The sequence below is a fragment of the Mixophyes fleayi genome, chromosome 10 (assembly GCF_038048845.1).
Source record: "Mixophyes fleayi isolate aMixFle1 chromosome 10, aMixFle1.hap1, whole genome shotgun sequence".
Classification (NCBI taxonomy): Eukaryota; Metazoa; Chordata; class Amphibia; order Anura; family Limnodynastidae; genus Mixophyes; species Mixophyes fleayi.
Window position 1 is genome coordinate 25,643,190 of NC_134411.1, and position 17,842 is coordinate 25,661,031.

General features: G+C 41.3%; 1 protein-coding gene across 36 annotated transcripts in view; it reads right to left on the bottom strand.

The window, feature by feature from the left end:
* The window catches only part of MADD (MAP kinase activating death domain), a 65,686-nt gene that overhangs the window by 46,903 nt on the left and 941 nt on the right, over positions 1-17,842 (bottom strand). For all 36 annotated transcript variants that reach the window (XM_075188146.1, XM_075188145.1, XM_075188151.1 and 33 more), the window contains exons 2-3: positions 13,869-14,014; positions 11,478-12,041 (exon numbers count right to left, since the gene is read on the bottom strand). In XM_075188146.1, the coding sequence (XP_075044247.1) occupies positions 11,478-12,041; positions 13,869-13,930 (626 nt within the window). In that variant the 5' untranslated portion in view covers positions 13,931-14,014. The remainder of the gene's footprint in view (positions 1-11,477; positions 12,042-13,868; positions 14,015-17,842) is intronic.

The following is a 17,842-nucleotide window of genomic DNA, read 5'->3' on the forward strand; positions in this document are numbered from 1 at the left end:
TCTAACAGGATAGCCCAATAGGGAGGACAATAGTATCATGCTTATGTTCCATGTATTGGCAAAGATCACAGGCGTGGATTAATGGTATACTGCCTGTAGAACTGCATGTAACACACAAGTGTGGGTACACACTACAGAAAATTCCAACCAATGAGTTATCTATAATGATTTTACCAATGACTGAAAAAAAATAAAAAAAAAATTGATTCATGTGTACACACTATAGACGTTTTACAAGATTTACATTCAGATCTGTGCTCTTCATCTGTCATAACCATCAGCTGAAAAGATCATGACAACTTTTGCAGAGGCAGAGATGAGCAATTTCAAATCAATAAAATTAAGAGAAAAATTGTTTGAAATTTTACAATTATTATTTTTATTACAGAACACTGGACCATAATTTAAAAGTATAAAACACACAAAAGAAATATTATCCCTTTACAGGCTAATTGTGCCTATAGTACAGGGTAATCTAAAGGCTAAGCGCAAAATTAGCATTTTATGACTAACCCCCCCTTTGCCCGATCTGTCATTTTGCAGACCTAACCACACTTCAATGACATAATACCATGCCCCTAATTATGTCAGAGAAACCCATGTCGCTAGGCTAAATTACTAAATTGTTGTATTGTGAAAGGCATATGAGATGCAGACAAAAACAAAATGTCTATAAGCAAATTAAACTCTGAAATGCAAATCAAACAATATATAGAAGGAAGGAAAGTTTATGCAACATAAACATCCATTCATCTTATAATATTTACATTAAACAAAAATAATAATATGCATCGTGTAACAAAGGTAGGCATTTATCCACTGCACAAAAGGGCTAGGGCTAGCTCACAACCTATCCGTGTTTAAAATGATTATTACCCTATGAAGAGGGCATTAAAAATAGTACAAATAATGTTCAATTGTTTAGCAAACACCATTACACTCCAAAATCTTAAAACCATTAGAATGAAATACACGTTAGCAAAACACAGACCATGATAATGCGCATTTACGTGTGTTCTTTATGTATGTATGCATAGGCAAACCGAGAGGGGGTTTCCTAGTGCCTGGAAACCCCCTCCAAGCCTGGGGCACTGTATAATATTATATCCACGCCCCCATGCATGCTGGTCACGCCCATGAGCAGCATGGTGTGGAAACCCCCCTCTACAAATCCTGCGTTTGCCCCTGGTATGTATGTATGTATGTATGTATGTATGTATGTATGTATGTATGTATGCATGCATGTATGCATGCTAAAAATGAAGTACTTGGAGAGTGTGTGAGTTGCCCACTCCAATTTGCTTAGCTATAGATAGGTGAATGAATTGACCCACTCTCGATGGGAGAACCAGCGTGATGATTAATAAGTCAACAGGATTGTAGTCTTATACATTACATATTGACCTTTAATGTACTAACCCTATAGCCTGTGGACTAGGAGGAGATCATCATAAAATACTGAATGACACAAACACACAGGATAAAAAGCTGCTGAGCACAGTATTCGGGTTAAAATTTTACACCACTTCAGCCTCTGTAATTTCACTCCTGTCACTATAGTTATAACACAATGGATTGTATTGAAGGTAAAACGAACACGCAATGTATACAACAATGCAACAGGAGCCATGCGGTCACTGTTTAGTTTTCTCTGGTATGCGATAACATTCCACTCCCTTGTGTCCTGTACGGAGGTCACACATATTTGTGTGAGACACCCTCAGGCTGCTCTATCGGCAGGTGCTTATTTTTATAGGATGTACTGGCTTGGGCGGTTTCCTCAATGGTAATATAACACCTATGCTTAATTGAAGAGGACAGGTAACGTTCAGAGAGTCTCCCTCGCTTCTGGGAAGGAGGATGTGCGACAACTCTGTATCGGTAAACAGAAAGTAATAATATTACAGATTATTGGTTCTTATTCACCATGTTCTAAAACACTTGTCCTGTCATGGATACAAAGAAAAACCACAAAACCATAATCCTCTCCGATACCAGCAGTTCGTGTTATGAATTAATCAAAGCTTCTGCCCAGTAATTGAATCAACAAAAAAGACAAAAGGAAAGACAAAACGACACTTAAAAGTTTGGGGGTTCAGATATAGAGAAAGAATACAAAAAGGCAAAATATCCTAATATAAGCAGAGCAGGCGTAATGGAAATACTAAAAGACCATTAAGGCATCAGCACCACCCAACAAGTATTCTTTGATGCCACTGATCTTATATTCTATGGTTTTATTTAATATACTAATAGTATGTCACATATTGGCCATTCAAACATGACATATTACTCAGTTGATACTGAATCATTAATTTGATAATTGTATGATCTCATATACAGTTACCACTTATTTCATGACATCTATAAAACATGTATAATTTAATCTATTGTCTTTGTAGAACAATCATCCTGACAATTCAAAACGCACAAGATCCTTAGTTCAAATACTGTTATCTCACCCGACTGGACCAACAATTAAAACAGCTCCAAATGTCAGGTTGCTCTGGCCAAATGAGCAATTTGTCATTTTCAAGCTCCAGAACCAGTTAAAATTCCCACAATCTGCACTGATAAACTTTAAACACAATATCGCATTAGGAAATCAATCTTGCGTGTGAAATATATATTTAGAAAAGGGCACCACGCCCTCATGTTTTCACAATACTCCTGCTGCTGCTTATCTACGCCAAAGAGATGCCAACGAAGACTGCTTCAACCTCCCACACTACATGCTCCTCCGTGGCAGCAGACACTATGGGGGTTAATCCCCCCTTAAATGAGAGTCAGGACAGGAACGGAGACACACATGGAGGGTGCACAGGGCCATGTCTTTCTTCTCTGTCTCCTGCTTTCCTCCCCACACTGAAAAATATTTTAATAACATATTAGAAACAAAAACTTAGGATGCTGCTATGGAGGAGCAAAGAAAAGCAGTTCTACAGGTAATATAACCTGCCGTCTCCTCCCTCCATGCCAGCATACACTATTGGGTGATGCCAACGCTGCATTTCGCCTAGGGATGAAGCTTAATGTGTTCAAATTGAACGAATGATGTGCCTATATATTTGTTTTCATTTATCTTTTTAAGTCATATTGCTGCACCCAACACCTTCCTTCCAAACTTGGCACCTGCTGAAGCTTGGACGTTAATAGGATTGTGTTTGGTGAAAGTATGTTTGTAGGACCAGACCTAACTCTTCCATAGATGCAGATTCCTGCTCTACCCATGAAGTCGCCATGGCTTTTGTTGAATGTGCTCCTATACTTTGAGGCACATGCTCCTTTTATACTATGTATGACTCTCTAATGCAAGGTTTTATCCATCTTACCACAGATGCCTTTGAGGCTGGTTCACCCCTTTTTATAGCCACTGATGAAAACAGATAACTGCTTTGTTTTCCTAAATTCCGGTGTCCTCCTCAAATATATTTTACTGGCATGGACCAATCCAAACTATGATAACTCCTTTCTTACGAGTTTTTTGTTTTTGTTTTGGACATAGCAAGGGTAGAACAATTTCTTGACGGATATGGAATTGTGAGACTATTTTTGGCACAAATTTTGGATTGGTTTTCGGTACCACCCTATCCTCATGCACAATCAGAAAATGCTCCTCTGCCCAGAGAGCTCGTAGCTCTTAAATTCTCCTGGCCAGGGTAGTTGCTACTAGAAAAATTACCTTAATTGTTAAGTATTTCATGGGAATCTGTTTTAAAGGTTCTAAAGGTGATTCAGTCAGTGTCTCCAATATGAGGTTCAAGTCCCGTGGAGCCAAAGGAGAGCGATAAAAGAGTCTTATTCTCCTTGTTGTCTGTATAAACTTTATTCTATATTCATTTTTGTCCAACCTTCTGTGCAACAATGCTCCAAGAGCAGATATTTGGACCTTCAGTGTATTAACCAGTAGCCTTTTGTCAAGCCCAGCTTGCAGGAATTCAAGTACAGTACCTATGGATGGACATTTGGTGAAAACAGTTTTTCAGAGCACCATTTGCAAAAATGTCCCAGATTCTACTGTGTGTTTTGGATGTTGACCTTTTCCTTGCATTTAAAAGCTTAGTGATTATCTTATTAGAAAAGCCTTGGCGTGTCAAGCATCTCCTCTCACTATCCATGCAGCTAGTCTCCAGAACCCTGGGCTTGGATGGTTTATCAGACATTGATGGATCAGATCTGACTATAGTGGAAGGAATCACAGTTTCTCCACCGCTAGCTGTAACGCCAGAGAAAACCAAGGTCTGCGGGGTCATAAGGGTAATATTGCTATTACTGTTACCCCATACCTACTTATTTTCTTTAGCACTTGAGGGATCATGGACATTGGTGGAAACACATAGCTCAGACTGGGTTGTCATTTTACAGAGAAGACATCAACGGCTTCTGCTTCTTTGTCCATATGCCTGGCAAAAAGCCTCATCTTGGCACTTTGTGATGTCGCCATGAGGTCCACTTGCGGATGCCCCCACCTTTCTACTAGTTTGTGAAATATTTGTTTGTTCAATGCCCATTCTACTGGGTGTAAGATGTTTCAATTTAGAAATTCTGCTTCAGGGTGATGGCGCCTGCTATTCGAGCTGCTGCCAGGCTTGTCAAGTTGTTATTTGTCCACAGCAGTAGAGACTGTACCTCAATCATAGCCTGGCTTTTTGTGGCCCCTGATGGTTTATCTAAGACACTACTGTCTGGTTGTCCGAGTGTACTCCGACGTGCTGACCGGTAATGAGGTCTTGGAAGTAAACGCATATTTTGACCACAGCCTGTATTTCCCTTACGTTTGAGGGCAGAGTGTTTCTTCCCACCACATTGGGCTTGCGCTATCTGCTGAACACATGTGGCGCTCCAGCCAAATAGACTTGCGGCTATATGAATATATACTCGTGATCTGTAACGGAACTGCCACTTTCCAGAGTTCCGTTTGCGAACGACCACTGCAGATCCCGTCTCACTTCCTTTGTTAGCGAAACCATCTGTCCTTGATCCTGTGCATTTCTGTTCCATTTGGATAGAAAATTTTATTGAAGACTTCTCATGTGTAGTCTGGCCCATGGCACCACCTCTATGGCTGCCGCCATAAGACCTAATATTCTGAGGCAGTCCTCTGCCGTGCTCCAAGGTGTCCTTCTGAGACACAGCACCTCCTTTTTTAATCTTCATTTACTTTTGGATATCAGAAAAGCCTTCCCTTGTGCTGTATCTATATGCCCTAATTTCCCAGTTTCACCATGACCACAACTAGAATTTTGGTGAAAGTCCTCGGTGATGTCGACAGTCCAAATGGGAGTCCAAATGGGAAACATTTGTATGGATGGTGACGGTTGAATATCACAAACCTAAGTTATTTTTGATGCGCTTGGTAAATTGTAACGTGGAGGTATGATGTATCCGTTAGATCTACTGATGTAAGGAATGTTCCCATTACATTGAGGATGGTGCTCACTGCCTCCATCTTGAATCTTCTGGTATAGTTAGGTTTGTTGAGGCCTCTTAAATCTACTATAACCCGCAAGCCTCCGCTGTTCTTTTTAACTATAAAAATCTTTGAATAAAAGCCTTTCCCCATTCAGAACTTCTGGAACTTTGCAAATGACTGATTCAACAACATTTTTAGATTTAGCTTCATTAGCACCTGTTCTCCCAGCTTCTGGGAGTTGGTGATCTTTGGAATGCGGAGGTTGTGATAGGAACTCCAGTCTGTAAACTTGCTGTATCGCAGATAGTACCCACTCATCTGTTGTGGTTAATGCCCATTCTGCTATAAATGAAAAAACTAAATTATAATTCTGCTTCTACAAACGAGGGGGTCTCTCTGGCATCTTTGGGGGAAAAAAAATTGCAATGCCTTGTGAAAAAAGTCTTGAAGTGCCAGACTAATAGCGTCTTGTGCAATCTCTTTCAAGTCTATAAAGGCTTGCTTCTCTATACTCTGAATGTGGGCTTGGTGTCCAATGAACACCTGAGGAGAAATCATTTGGTGGGTCTATCTTGCGGAATCCAGTCTCATTTTCTCCCAGCAATTTTGAAATAATGGCATCTAATTTTTGGCCAGATAATCTCTTTAGAAGGGAAGTATTTTCAATCTATTCCTAGAATGTAAATACGCCAACCATGGGCATAGCAATTAATGTCCTTCTTCTAACAACTGTGGAAGCCATGGTCCTAGAAGCTAGTCTAATTGCATCCAGGGATGCTTCGCACATAAATTCATTTGCCAATTGCATATCTTGGACAATCTTTTATTCCATCTTGTATTCATTTTTCCAGATCATTAACCCAGGTGCATAATACTCTGTAGACACAACAGGCCTTAATGCTGACCAAGAATCAGGTGTAATTGTTTCCACCTCCTTCAATCCACAGAATCCTTGAAGTTAAGCACACTACACAGTTTTCATCCAATAATCGGCTAAATCAGCCGACACACGACCGTTCGTTCAAAAGTCGGGGCAGTGTGTGCAGTGACACGATGGTCGAAAGTCTGCCCAAATGGACAATTGTCGCCTCATTTGGTTGGTCGCACCGTTAAATATTTTCGTTCCAATCTCGTTTCCGTTGTGTAGTGTGTATAAACTTCCGACCGATCCACAACAGTGAGTACGAAATTACAGTCATTGCTCACGACAACATGGCTGTAAAAAGTCGCTAAAGAGACGTCCTCTCTTCCCTTTATCGTCCTAAACAAGGCTAGTGTGTATGCAGTCCATGGACCGAGCGATCGGAACATCGATCGCATGTAAAATCATACATAAAAAGTTGGTGGAAAATTCTGTAGTGTGTACCTAGCTTAATTAACATCATCAAGAGGAATTGCAGCTCTTTTGGCCAGTCTGGCTACTGCTGTGTCCGGACGCACCACCTATGCTCCATTAACACTCAGGGGTATATTTACTAAACTGCAGGTTCGAAAAAGTGGAGATGTTACCTATAGCAACCAATCAGATTCTAGCTGTCATATTGTAGAATGTGCTAAATAAATAACTAGAATCTGATTGGTTGCTATAGGCAACAGCTCCACTTTTTCAAACCCGCAGTTTAGTAAACCTAACCCTCAGAGTGCAACTGCAGGAGGAGCTATCCACTATCCTCCTACTACTTCGGGAAAAATAGAAGCAGGTAAGCACAGAAAATAATAAACCTGAACTACCTGACTCTACTACAAGGACAGGAAAGAAGACAGAGAGGAGGGAGGCGTAGTCCTAGATACCCTCCAGGTCTGTCTACGTTCCTGTCCGGACTCACATGCAAGGAAGGGGGGGGGGGGGGATTAACCCGCATAGTGTACGCTGCCATGCAGGAGGAGGAAGATTACAATTAAAAGCGAAACAATCAGAGAGAAATGTGACATTGAGAGGGATGTGGCAGGGGAAAAAAAAAAAGGGCTGCCTCAAGGTAGGTAAAACCCAAGATCGGAATCCCTGAGAACAAGACAGTTACTGAACACAAATGTATCAACAATCTTCAGGCAGTACAAAAAAAGAACGTCTCTCTAAACAAAGGAACACATGGGTCTTACTCATACTTTGACATTTTGTAGTTATGTAATTGGCATGTCTCCCAATATGAAATGACTACGTATTCTGGTTTCCCTAGAGCTCCTGCTTACTAGCTCTTACTGAAGTATCCACCACTGTGCTTAAACCTGATGCGTCTACAGGTGCAGACAGCACCTGACAATAGAAGTGTCATGGAAATACAAATATGAACAGCACTGCCTGCAAATTACAGAAAGCCCAGATAATAGTTGTGTTTCTACAGAACAGACAATGGTTGTGTTTGCATTTGCTGGCGAGTTCTGCTGAAGCGAAGTTGAGGTTAAAAAAAACGATTTAATAGGATACACATTTCATTACCAGTGCCTCGTATGCAATACGCCAAGATTGATAGAAGCATTTTCAGCATTGCGGGCAATCCCCGCGTGTATATAAATCTTCCTGAAAAGGTATCTATGTGAGTTATGGCAGCACAGTCAGCCTTTCACAAAACTGCATCAATTTATCTACAAAGGTCAGCTCTGCGCTGAACTCGCCAGATCAGAGGCTTGCAGTGCACACTGGGACTTGTAGTTTCACAACACCTAACATTATTCGCTACAGGTATTTATTGTGGGTAAGCAGTGGGCACCTGTAAATGGATTTTCCCTGCTCACTCCAGTCTGACAATGTGTGCATTTAAAGCAATAAATAAGATTAAGATGGAGTCCCGTTGAAAAGTCAAGCCATGCATCTGTTTAATTAACTATGGTTAACATCAACATGTGTGGTTATCTTCCAATCGCACCACAGATTCCCTGCACGTCAGGCCAAGTTGGAGACTGATCCTATCAATCGTCGATCATGTTTGATAGGGAGGATTGTGTGTGACCAGCATCAGGATATGACGGTAAAGACGGTATGGTACTAAATAAATGATAACAAGAATCTGATTGGTTGCTATAGGCAACATCTCCACTTTTTCAAACACACATTAGGGGTATATTTACTAAACTGCGGGACGGGTGAGTATGGGCTATTTGCATAGTTGCCTGTTGAGAAATATCCTCTACTATGTTATAGCCAATCACGTTTAGTACATTTGTAAAGAGCTATTGTAATCCGATTACACTACAGGAAAACGAATCAAATGTAACCATCACTGTAATCACAGAGCAGCTAATGGAAGCAGCTTTTTACCCGTCTCCATATAACATCCCCAGCTATTTAATACATTAGACGAGAGGTTGCTGCTTTAATCTCACCCCTGAACTAAACACATTCCTATACAATGTTGTTTGATCTCATTATGACGCTATACCCGTTATTAAAAGCATCATCTCCAATTCTATATTAGTGATTGAGCCACTGTTGATTGGAGAAAGATGAATATTGCCGACTGGGGATGAGAATGATTCACCACAATGTGTGTATTTCCTGATCACATTATTCTGTTACTGACCCCATCATATACATATGTAGGCAAATTATAAAATGATCTCGAAGTTTTGGGAATGTTTAGTCACAGATCTAGGGTTATATATATTACTGAAAGAGCCAAGGAGGTGATACGTATATTTATTTTTATTGCAGCAATTTAACATGGCGAAAAAATATCCAGAGTGATATGTGATATCTGTTTTACGTTGCTGGTATATGTGTGGACCTGGAAGCTCTTAGTTTCAATATGGGCAGGCCTTCCCTCCCCACACGCATCAATGAGCCTTGGGCGCCCCTGACCACGTCATCGGCTCACCGGTTGTCCTTCCTTGGATCAGGTTTGGTAGGTACTAACCACTGCACACCGGGAACACCCCACAAGACCTGCCGTTTTGGAGAACCTCTGACCCATTCGTCTAGTTTGGCTCAGATCCTTACACTTGCCCGTTTTTCCTGCTTCCAATACGTCAACTTCAAGAACTGACTGTTCACTTGCTGCTTAATATATCCCATCCCTTGACACGTGCCAATGGGGGGAGATCATCAATGTTATTCACTTCACTCGTCAGTGGTTTTGTTGTGGCTGACCGGTGTAGATGTGCATACACACAGTATATAAATAATGCAGAAGGAGTTGGAAACATGGTGTTTCAATAAAGTTTGGGGGGGGGGGGGGGGAAACGGCATAGAGTAAATCCGGGCCTGGTACTGGGGATCGTTATTTAATGCTAAAAGGCATAAAAACTGATCCGTGAAGCACTTTAATTATAAGGATTTACTGTGCTTATGTTTAGAGGGAGACAGGAGAGACAATAATATCTGCTTCAGGCTAATGGAAAAAGCATGCCATGCCAGAGTAAACTGCATTGTGTGTGGTATTAGGCCTATGGAAATGTTTATATAAAAGCACTGCATATTTTATAGATTTATCTTAAACCACTTTGCTTTATTTTTCCTCATTGAGAAGTTAAAAACCACATTTTAGGTGTAAAGAACAAATGACGGCTTTATAGTTCCTCTCACTGAACATTAGTATTGTGTCTTCAACCATTGCTAAGTGTACAGCTGGGCCCCTTTTCTCCTGCGAGGATCACAGCTAATCCCCACTTTCCTGCAGACTGGTAAAAACATGTCATGTTGGAGCTCTAGTGGCCTGTCCCAGATTCACCATCTGCTGGGTTTCGATGCCATTCCGTCCTTTCAGAGTCTACATTTGACAGTCTCAATGGGGAAATCCCCCAATGCCCACAAATCACACACAAGTGCCTTGTGCTCCAGTAATGTCACTAGTTTCTAGTCAATAGATGGGCTGTATTTTAATGAACAATTATTTAGCCCTAAAAACAGGTATTCTATATTATCCAAGAAATCCCACACAAACATATGATAAGATGGAAAGCTGACATTGAAATGACCTTCAAGGAGGATCTGGTGTATGGTAATCTACAGTACAATCTCACCACACATTAAGGCCATACAGCCAGCACATAAACACAAGTTTAAATGATATATCTTCCTTTCTTCAGATATTAACCTACCCAGGGTAACCTTCACCAGATCCCTGGGGAGTGATGCACGTTCACGGACGAATTCCTCAGTCCTGAACCTAACCATCCACAAGCTCATATGAACATGCACATTTCAACAGAAATCGCTATTTTGTTAATATAAAAAAAAAAAAACACATACATTAGCGTACAATGTATATACACAAACACACACATACATACATGGAGTACTTTATACAACAGATTGCACAGCATTAAACCTAGTGTAAGAATAAAAGCGCAGTGCAGTCAGAGGAGAGTTAGCGCTCTGTTTGTGTGTTTGATATACAACCAACAATGGATTGGTCACTCCTTCATTTGGTAGCACTGTGGTTCCAGTGATTGTATCAACCCTTTGGAACTGTAAATGATTGGCATCTCTGAAATCGACAGTGACAAGACAGACAGATGTGATCTCTCATGAGAACCATGGAGAGTACTACAGAACGAAATAAGGGAAAGCTGCAATTCACTTTATCAGGTGGACAACTGTGATGACAAGTGGAAAATATTCCCTAGATCAGTGGTTCCCAAACTGCGTTCCGCGGCTCCCTGGGGTGCCGTGGTGATGTCACAGGGGTGCTGTGGTCAGGGCTGGTGGAAAGCAAGGGGGGGGGGGGCTACTTGGTATTTATTTTGGCTTAAGAGTGCCTTGAAAAAATGATGGACACTCTAAGGGTGCCTTGAACTGATAAAGTTTGGGATCCACTGTCCTAGATCGTTACTATTCATATTCCGCAACTCATCTCCTTCCACCAAAATGCTCTTTCTAATGCCCAATGCTCCACTGCAGAGTTTGTGAAACATGTTTAACCACTTTTGTTGTGCAAAAAAAAAGAGATTCCTATTTATTGAAACGAGGCGATTCATTTCTTTCTTTTTAGTAATGTGAAATCTGCAGCAGAAACAATTCTTAAATAAATGTTAAGCCTTGGACAAGATTTGGTTGGTCACTCATTAAATTATTGGCAGTGGCAAATATTTATTTCAATATATTTCATGTAATGGCTGGATCTCTTACCTTTGGACACCCTTGGACACCCCAGCCTTCTTGCTGACCAGCCTATCACTGCAGCCGTCCACCAGCCTTTTGAGTGTATACAGACATTCCCGGAAGGTGGAGAAGAACGGATAGTGACTGATGACACAGAGAGAAGTGAGAGTGCTGTTACGAGATCGTTGGACTCCTTTAGACAGACGCCGTCCACGAGGAGAGTGGTTAATATCTGGGGTAGACTCTGCGCTTGGAGCATGTAAAGAGTGACCTCCATCGGAGCCTTCGGAACCATTCTCAGAGGCCGGTTTGTGCTGTTTGCGGCTCTTGTCTTTCGAAATACGTTTCTGGAAGGAGCGGTAGAAATTGACGCAGATGCCGTAGCGGATGACGCCACTGTCCTTATCGGTAAGCGTGAAGACGAATGACGTGTCGTCGCGCAAGCTCATCCGTTTCTGCCTTACGCTCAGACATCCCTCCGGCTGGCAGAAAAACACAACGTCAGGAGGCAGGGGAAATTCTGGATGGTCCTCAAGAGGGTAACGTCGAAGTAACTCTGGCGTCTGGGCGACACTGTCACTGCTCGGCTGCCTGGCAGGAGAGAGAGAGAAAACACGGGTACAGTAAGCTCACAAGACATAAGCTGTGGGATATACATTCTGGGCTTTGAAAAAGTCTCAATATAGAGACGAAACGCGTCAGTCAACTTTTATATTATTCCAATTGACTTCACGGATCAGAAATATTATGCACAGTGAGGGTATATGCATTGAATTAAATTTGCAAGGAACATACTAAAATCAATTTAGTTCCTGCCCGGGCAAGTTTGTTTGCTCACCTACTCTACCTTGAAGCATACTTGCAGCCGAGAGTTGTGGAGAAGCGACGACTGGAGATCCATAAAACGGAGACTGTTTGTCCATTTACTATACTGTGGAGTACATCTACAGCGGATAGTCGCAGAGAAGCGACGACCGGAGAGTCATAAAACCAGAGAATTACGAGTGAGACCGCAAGTACTAACGGTGTTTATCAACCATCCATCCCTTATTTCCCTGGATAACCAATAGGCTCGTGAATCCGGATCATACTTTATATGACTGCTAATGCTCTTTATTACTACTGTCATTTTTATAAGTGCGATCTCAGTGCTGATAACATTCAAAAGGAGATATCTTATGATGTTGATTCTGGACATCTAATTACGCTATTTATGCTGCATTTTGATACCCGTATGTGCGAAAAGGTCCTTTTTTTGCCTGAAGGGTTTCACCCCACAGTTAATACCATTATATATAGTAGGTTTTTGTATGTTGAGCTCATACCATTGACATATTTGTTTTATATTTTGTAATAAATTGTATCTACTTTTTATTTATATCATTGGTTTTCTGCCCTGGTTTTTTACTATACAATTTATTAATTAATTGGTCCTTTAGCGCTGTGATTTTTTTGAGTTTATAAGCTGTGGGGTATATAACACACAGAGGCAGATTCAATCATCAGTCTAATGACTGATGTGAAAAATAAGCCTTTTATAAATACGTAAATTTTATTTCATTAAAAAATAATTGACATTAATAATAATTTCCCCATGTTATATACTTGACCACATCAATACAATATCTGTAAACCTTTTAATTTAAAGAAACCCAAATCACCAAAACTCGTTTTAAAAAAAGTGACGTTGACATTATTATTATAGTCCGCTTGACACCTACAGACAGTGGAGGCAGACATCTTGTGGGGCAAACCAATATTCATAATTGTGCAGCCTGCTAATATTGCCTCAGTGAAGTCACTGGCTTCCAGTGAATAAGCTGCATTCTTATTGCTCCAGTCCCCAATATGGCCGCCCCCGCTCTCTGTAGGCGACGGGTGCCCTTTAAAAATTAATAAGCACATATTTAAAACATCAAACAATTATTTCCAAGCTCAAGGGAAAGCCACGGGCTGTATGGAAGAGTAGGCAGATAAAATATTTAACAAAAAGGAAGCAGGTCTGCGATGGTGGCTACTACGAGCATGACAAAGGTAATTTGATGTGCTGGTGAATGAATTAAATATTAATTCATAGTGATGGATCATATTTGAAAGGAAAGATAATTGTGTAGCATAATCTATAATTTCTCGGCTGTATGGCGTGTAATGAAATGATCTGCGTTCTTTGTTTCCCTCTAGTATGTCATTTTCCTAGGTTGTTTTTTTTTTAATCTTTAATGAAGGTCTGTTTAGGACAGTGACGGCTAACCTATGACATTCCAGGTGTTTGTGAAACTACAAGTCCCAGCATGCTTTGCCAGTAGATAACTAGCTGATAGCTGGCAGAGCATGCTGGGACTTGTAGTTTGATAGCACCTGGAGTGTCACAGGTTAGCCATCACTGGTTTAGGAGCTACAATTATGGGGAGGACTTACCTTGCACCTACGATCACCAAGTAATCCAACAACCTGGGACATGGCTTCTTCCTCTGGCTCATGGTCCCACCTTATTAAATCATCTCACAGATTCTTCCTTAGCTCACTGGACCATGTTTGACCGACTGGATAATACCAGCAGGAATCTGAGGACACAAAGAGACATTAGCACATCGTATGGCCTTCAAACTCATTTACTGTGCTCCTTCTTAGTACCGTACTTCCACCTACTGGCCCGCGGACAGGATACTATCCTAGAAAGTTTCCCTGTGGATCATTGTGCTAGGAACCTCTATGGACTGTTAGTATAAACGCTCTCCTAGCGTCCTTTTCAAATTGTTTACAGTAATCTATCCTGGTGCATTATTCTACTACAGCCATCTCTTTACGTGTAGATCAATATCTTGCCGATTCTCTGGCCTGGATGTATTTAAAAATATATAATGTACACGTTGCCTCTTCAATAATTTTGGACAATGCTTTCCTGCCCCCATCGTTTCTTACAATCCTGGTTACACTGCAGCCTACTCACCTGCCCCAGGGTATAATAACCTATCCCAGAGCTGACACCTGCTCCTGCCATAACCCCCTAGTACACAGCACAGCTAGCTCTCCCTGTCTTGGTGCACAACAGCCACTACCAGTGCTTAAGTATAGCCCTCTATCGCGCCCTCTGGTTTCCTGCTAAAAACAAGCAATAACCTTGCTTCTCACACTCTGCATTGTAACCCATACTTGATCCTCAGTTCTACTCAGCCATGCTTCTATGCATAGATCAATCTCTCCCTGCTCCTCTCCCATAAGCCATTAATCATCAGTCCCTGCTGCTCTTCTGCAACATCTCACCCTGCTTCCCATCCTCCTCTAATTCTGTCCTTTGTTACAGCCCCTCACTTCCTGCATCTCATGCTGAGCATCCAGACATCTCTCTCCGAGCACATCCATGTATCCTTGATTCTCACCTCTACACAAGCCATCAAACCTCTATTCTAGCAGTCATCCCTATTCTGAGCACAGGCACTGTATCCGTTTTTTCTGCTGAAACAGAGCCATCCCTTCTGGTGGGCTGATTGCTGCCTGCTAAGTGCACTGGGGTCTTATACAACAGTCCTCTGCTACAACATCTCCTGCATTACACACGTTCTGCATATCAGCTTCAGGCTGGAAGTCTGTCCTTGGCTCTCCAAACAAATGTAATTATATCCCTGCATATATTCTATAACAGCACCTCTCTCTCTTTCTCTGCAATCCCAGCACTCTCAAGTCACCACCAAGTCTAAATATAAAAACCTTATGTACACAACAGATCTGTCTTCCTGATTGCATGAATCTGTTACGCTTGTACGCACAGCCAACTCTTCCTTTTCCTCAAGCCTTATTGATCAATAGCAAATCTTACTCAAGGGATGACAATTCTTTCAGTTTAAAAACAGCAGCCATCTGTCCCCTCCTCTTTTCACACACACCCCTCCATCTACAAACAGAAGGAATTGCTCTGTTTGTTCTCGAGTCCCGCCATAGTATTGTGTATAAGTCATCATTGTGTTTGCTGTGAAACACTGTTCTTGTGGGTGGTAATGTGTACCCATTACCTACATTGTCGGCAGCCATGTTATGGGCTACACTCATATCCAGGATAATGCAGCCTATCGATGCACGAAGAACTAGTGACGCTTCTGAGGCATGAGGCATTCATGCCTCAGTAACATGTAGTGCTTATTGAACCTAAAGGTTGAAAACTGGTTCAGCCCACACAATGGGCTAGATTTACTAAGCTGCGGGTTTGAAAAAGTGGAGATGTTGCCTATAGCAACCAATCAGATTCTAGCTGTAATTTTATAGAGTGCACTAAATAAATGACAGCTAGAATCTGATTGGTTGCTATAGGCAACATATCCACTTTTACAAACCCGCAGTTTAGTAAATCTAACCCTCTGTCTGTTCATCAGCAGCTTCTAATTTAAAACAATTAAGCAACCTATTTTTAGAATATACCAAGGATTAACATTTTAAAGATACTATGTTTCAAGAACGTTCAAATGTTATCCGAGATGAGAAAGCTACAATAGCTCTTAACTGTTATCCGATGCCAAATTCTGAGCCTGTTGGGAATTACTGACAAAGGTACAATATTACACCGTTTAATGGCTGCTTAGCTAAAGTTAATAACACACACTACTGACTTGGGGGGAAAGGTGAACAAGACTAATGAGACAGGAGAGAAAAGTGAAACAAAGATTGAAATTTTGTCTATTGTTGAGGTTGCATAAACAACACCATATATAAATGCTGGGTAGTACTGATGTCAGATTTGTCTGTGATAGCTTATAACACTTCTTTAAAATACCTGCTGATACATTATCACAGATAGGCGACTCTTTCTTTGATTAAATGTATTGTTGTAACCGATTCATGATTAAGGGGCAGTAACAATTCTGCCCGATGTGCCGACAGAACAGCCCAAGGACTTATTCCGAGTCGATGTCGGGCTGAAATCTTTGCTTAAATTTCCTAGCACCTCATTGAGAATCAAACAAAAATAAGCAAAGACTTCAATAACGTATTAACCAGAACTGCGCACAGATGGACATCACAGTGATGTCCGACGGCACATGGGGTCAGATTAAATTCTATGCAAAGGTTTTTGAAGGTCAGAGGGCCACCCATTCGATCCATGAAGAGTATCAGGTTGCCATCAGTAGTCTAAATAGATAGTGTGGAATTGGGGTCAGTTATATAAGAAGGTTTTAGACAAAACATGGACAACAAAAGGTCAAAATAATGAGGTAGTGGCGGCAGGCACGGATGGATTTGTGGTAGGGTGATTACTAACATCCATATGACGGGGGCACAGTGGTGATGGTTTCAGTATGAGTAATTTATACATCATCATCATCATTTATTTATATAGCGCCAACATATTCCGTAGCGCTTTACAATTGGGGACAAACATAGTAAACTAATAAACAAACTGGGTAAAACAGACAAAGAGGTGAGAAGGCCCTGCTCGCAAGCTTACAATCTATGGGACAGCATAAAAATGGAAGAGTAATAGAGACAGGAGATTTAGAATGGGTTTTAGAAGCAGACACAGTTCAGAATACCAGTAAGAGGTACACAGGAGAGTGCAAGGTAAGTAACTATATACATTCATCAGGAAAATTAAAGGCAATTAAAAGAAAATTAGCCTTTACAGATTATAAAACAGATGAATGAGACTGTTGATACAAGTTGTTGGTTGTAGTGACAAGAATGGCTGTTTTAGAAAGGAATAAATATTAATGCAAAAAAATGGAGTTACTTCAGAATAGGTGAGAGAACCCATGTGCACTGTCAGGCAATGGATGGATGGGCACAGGGATACAAAAACTGATGGAAGCAAGTAGCTTTGTAAAACCAGGTGCAGTGCTTAGGGGAGGAAGAGAAGATCAAACGTTCAGCAGTAGCTGTTGGACATGGGAGTAATTTTTGTTTTGACTATTAGATTCTGGTACACAGCAAAAATGGCAATAATGGCTGAAAGACGTAATTAAATCAAGTGACAAAAAGAAGAATAAGGTGACAGGTGCAAAAATGTAATACAATCTCTAGGAGGGGAGGGTTGTAAAAAGCACTGACAACAGATGAGAGGAAAGGAGCAGCAGGTGAGAGAAATAGGTTGCAATGAGGAAAGTGACGGATAGTAAGGGAGCAATGAGGAGTTTGAAGGAGTGACAGGTGAGAGACGTGGGGGTGCAGTATGAGGAGTGACATATGGGGCCAATGAGGGATGGGAGGAATAAGGTGGAGGAGTCAGTGATAGATGTGAATAAGTGACAGGTGAGGGCAGTGGGTGCAGTATGAGGAGTGACAGATAAGGGGCAGTGAGGGATGGGAATGAATAAGGGGAGCAGTCAGTGATTGATGTGAAGTGACAGGTGAGAGCAGTGGGGTGCAGTATGAGGAGTGACAGATAAGGGGCAGTGATGGATGTG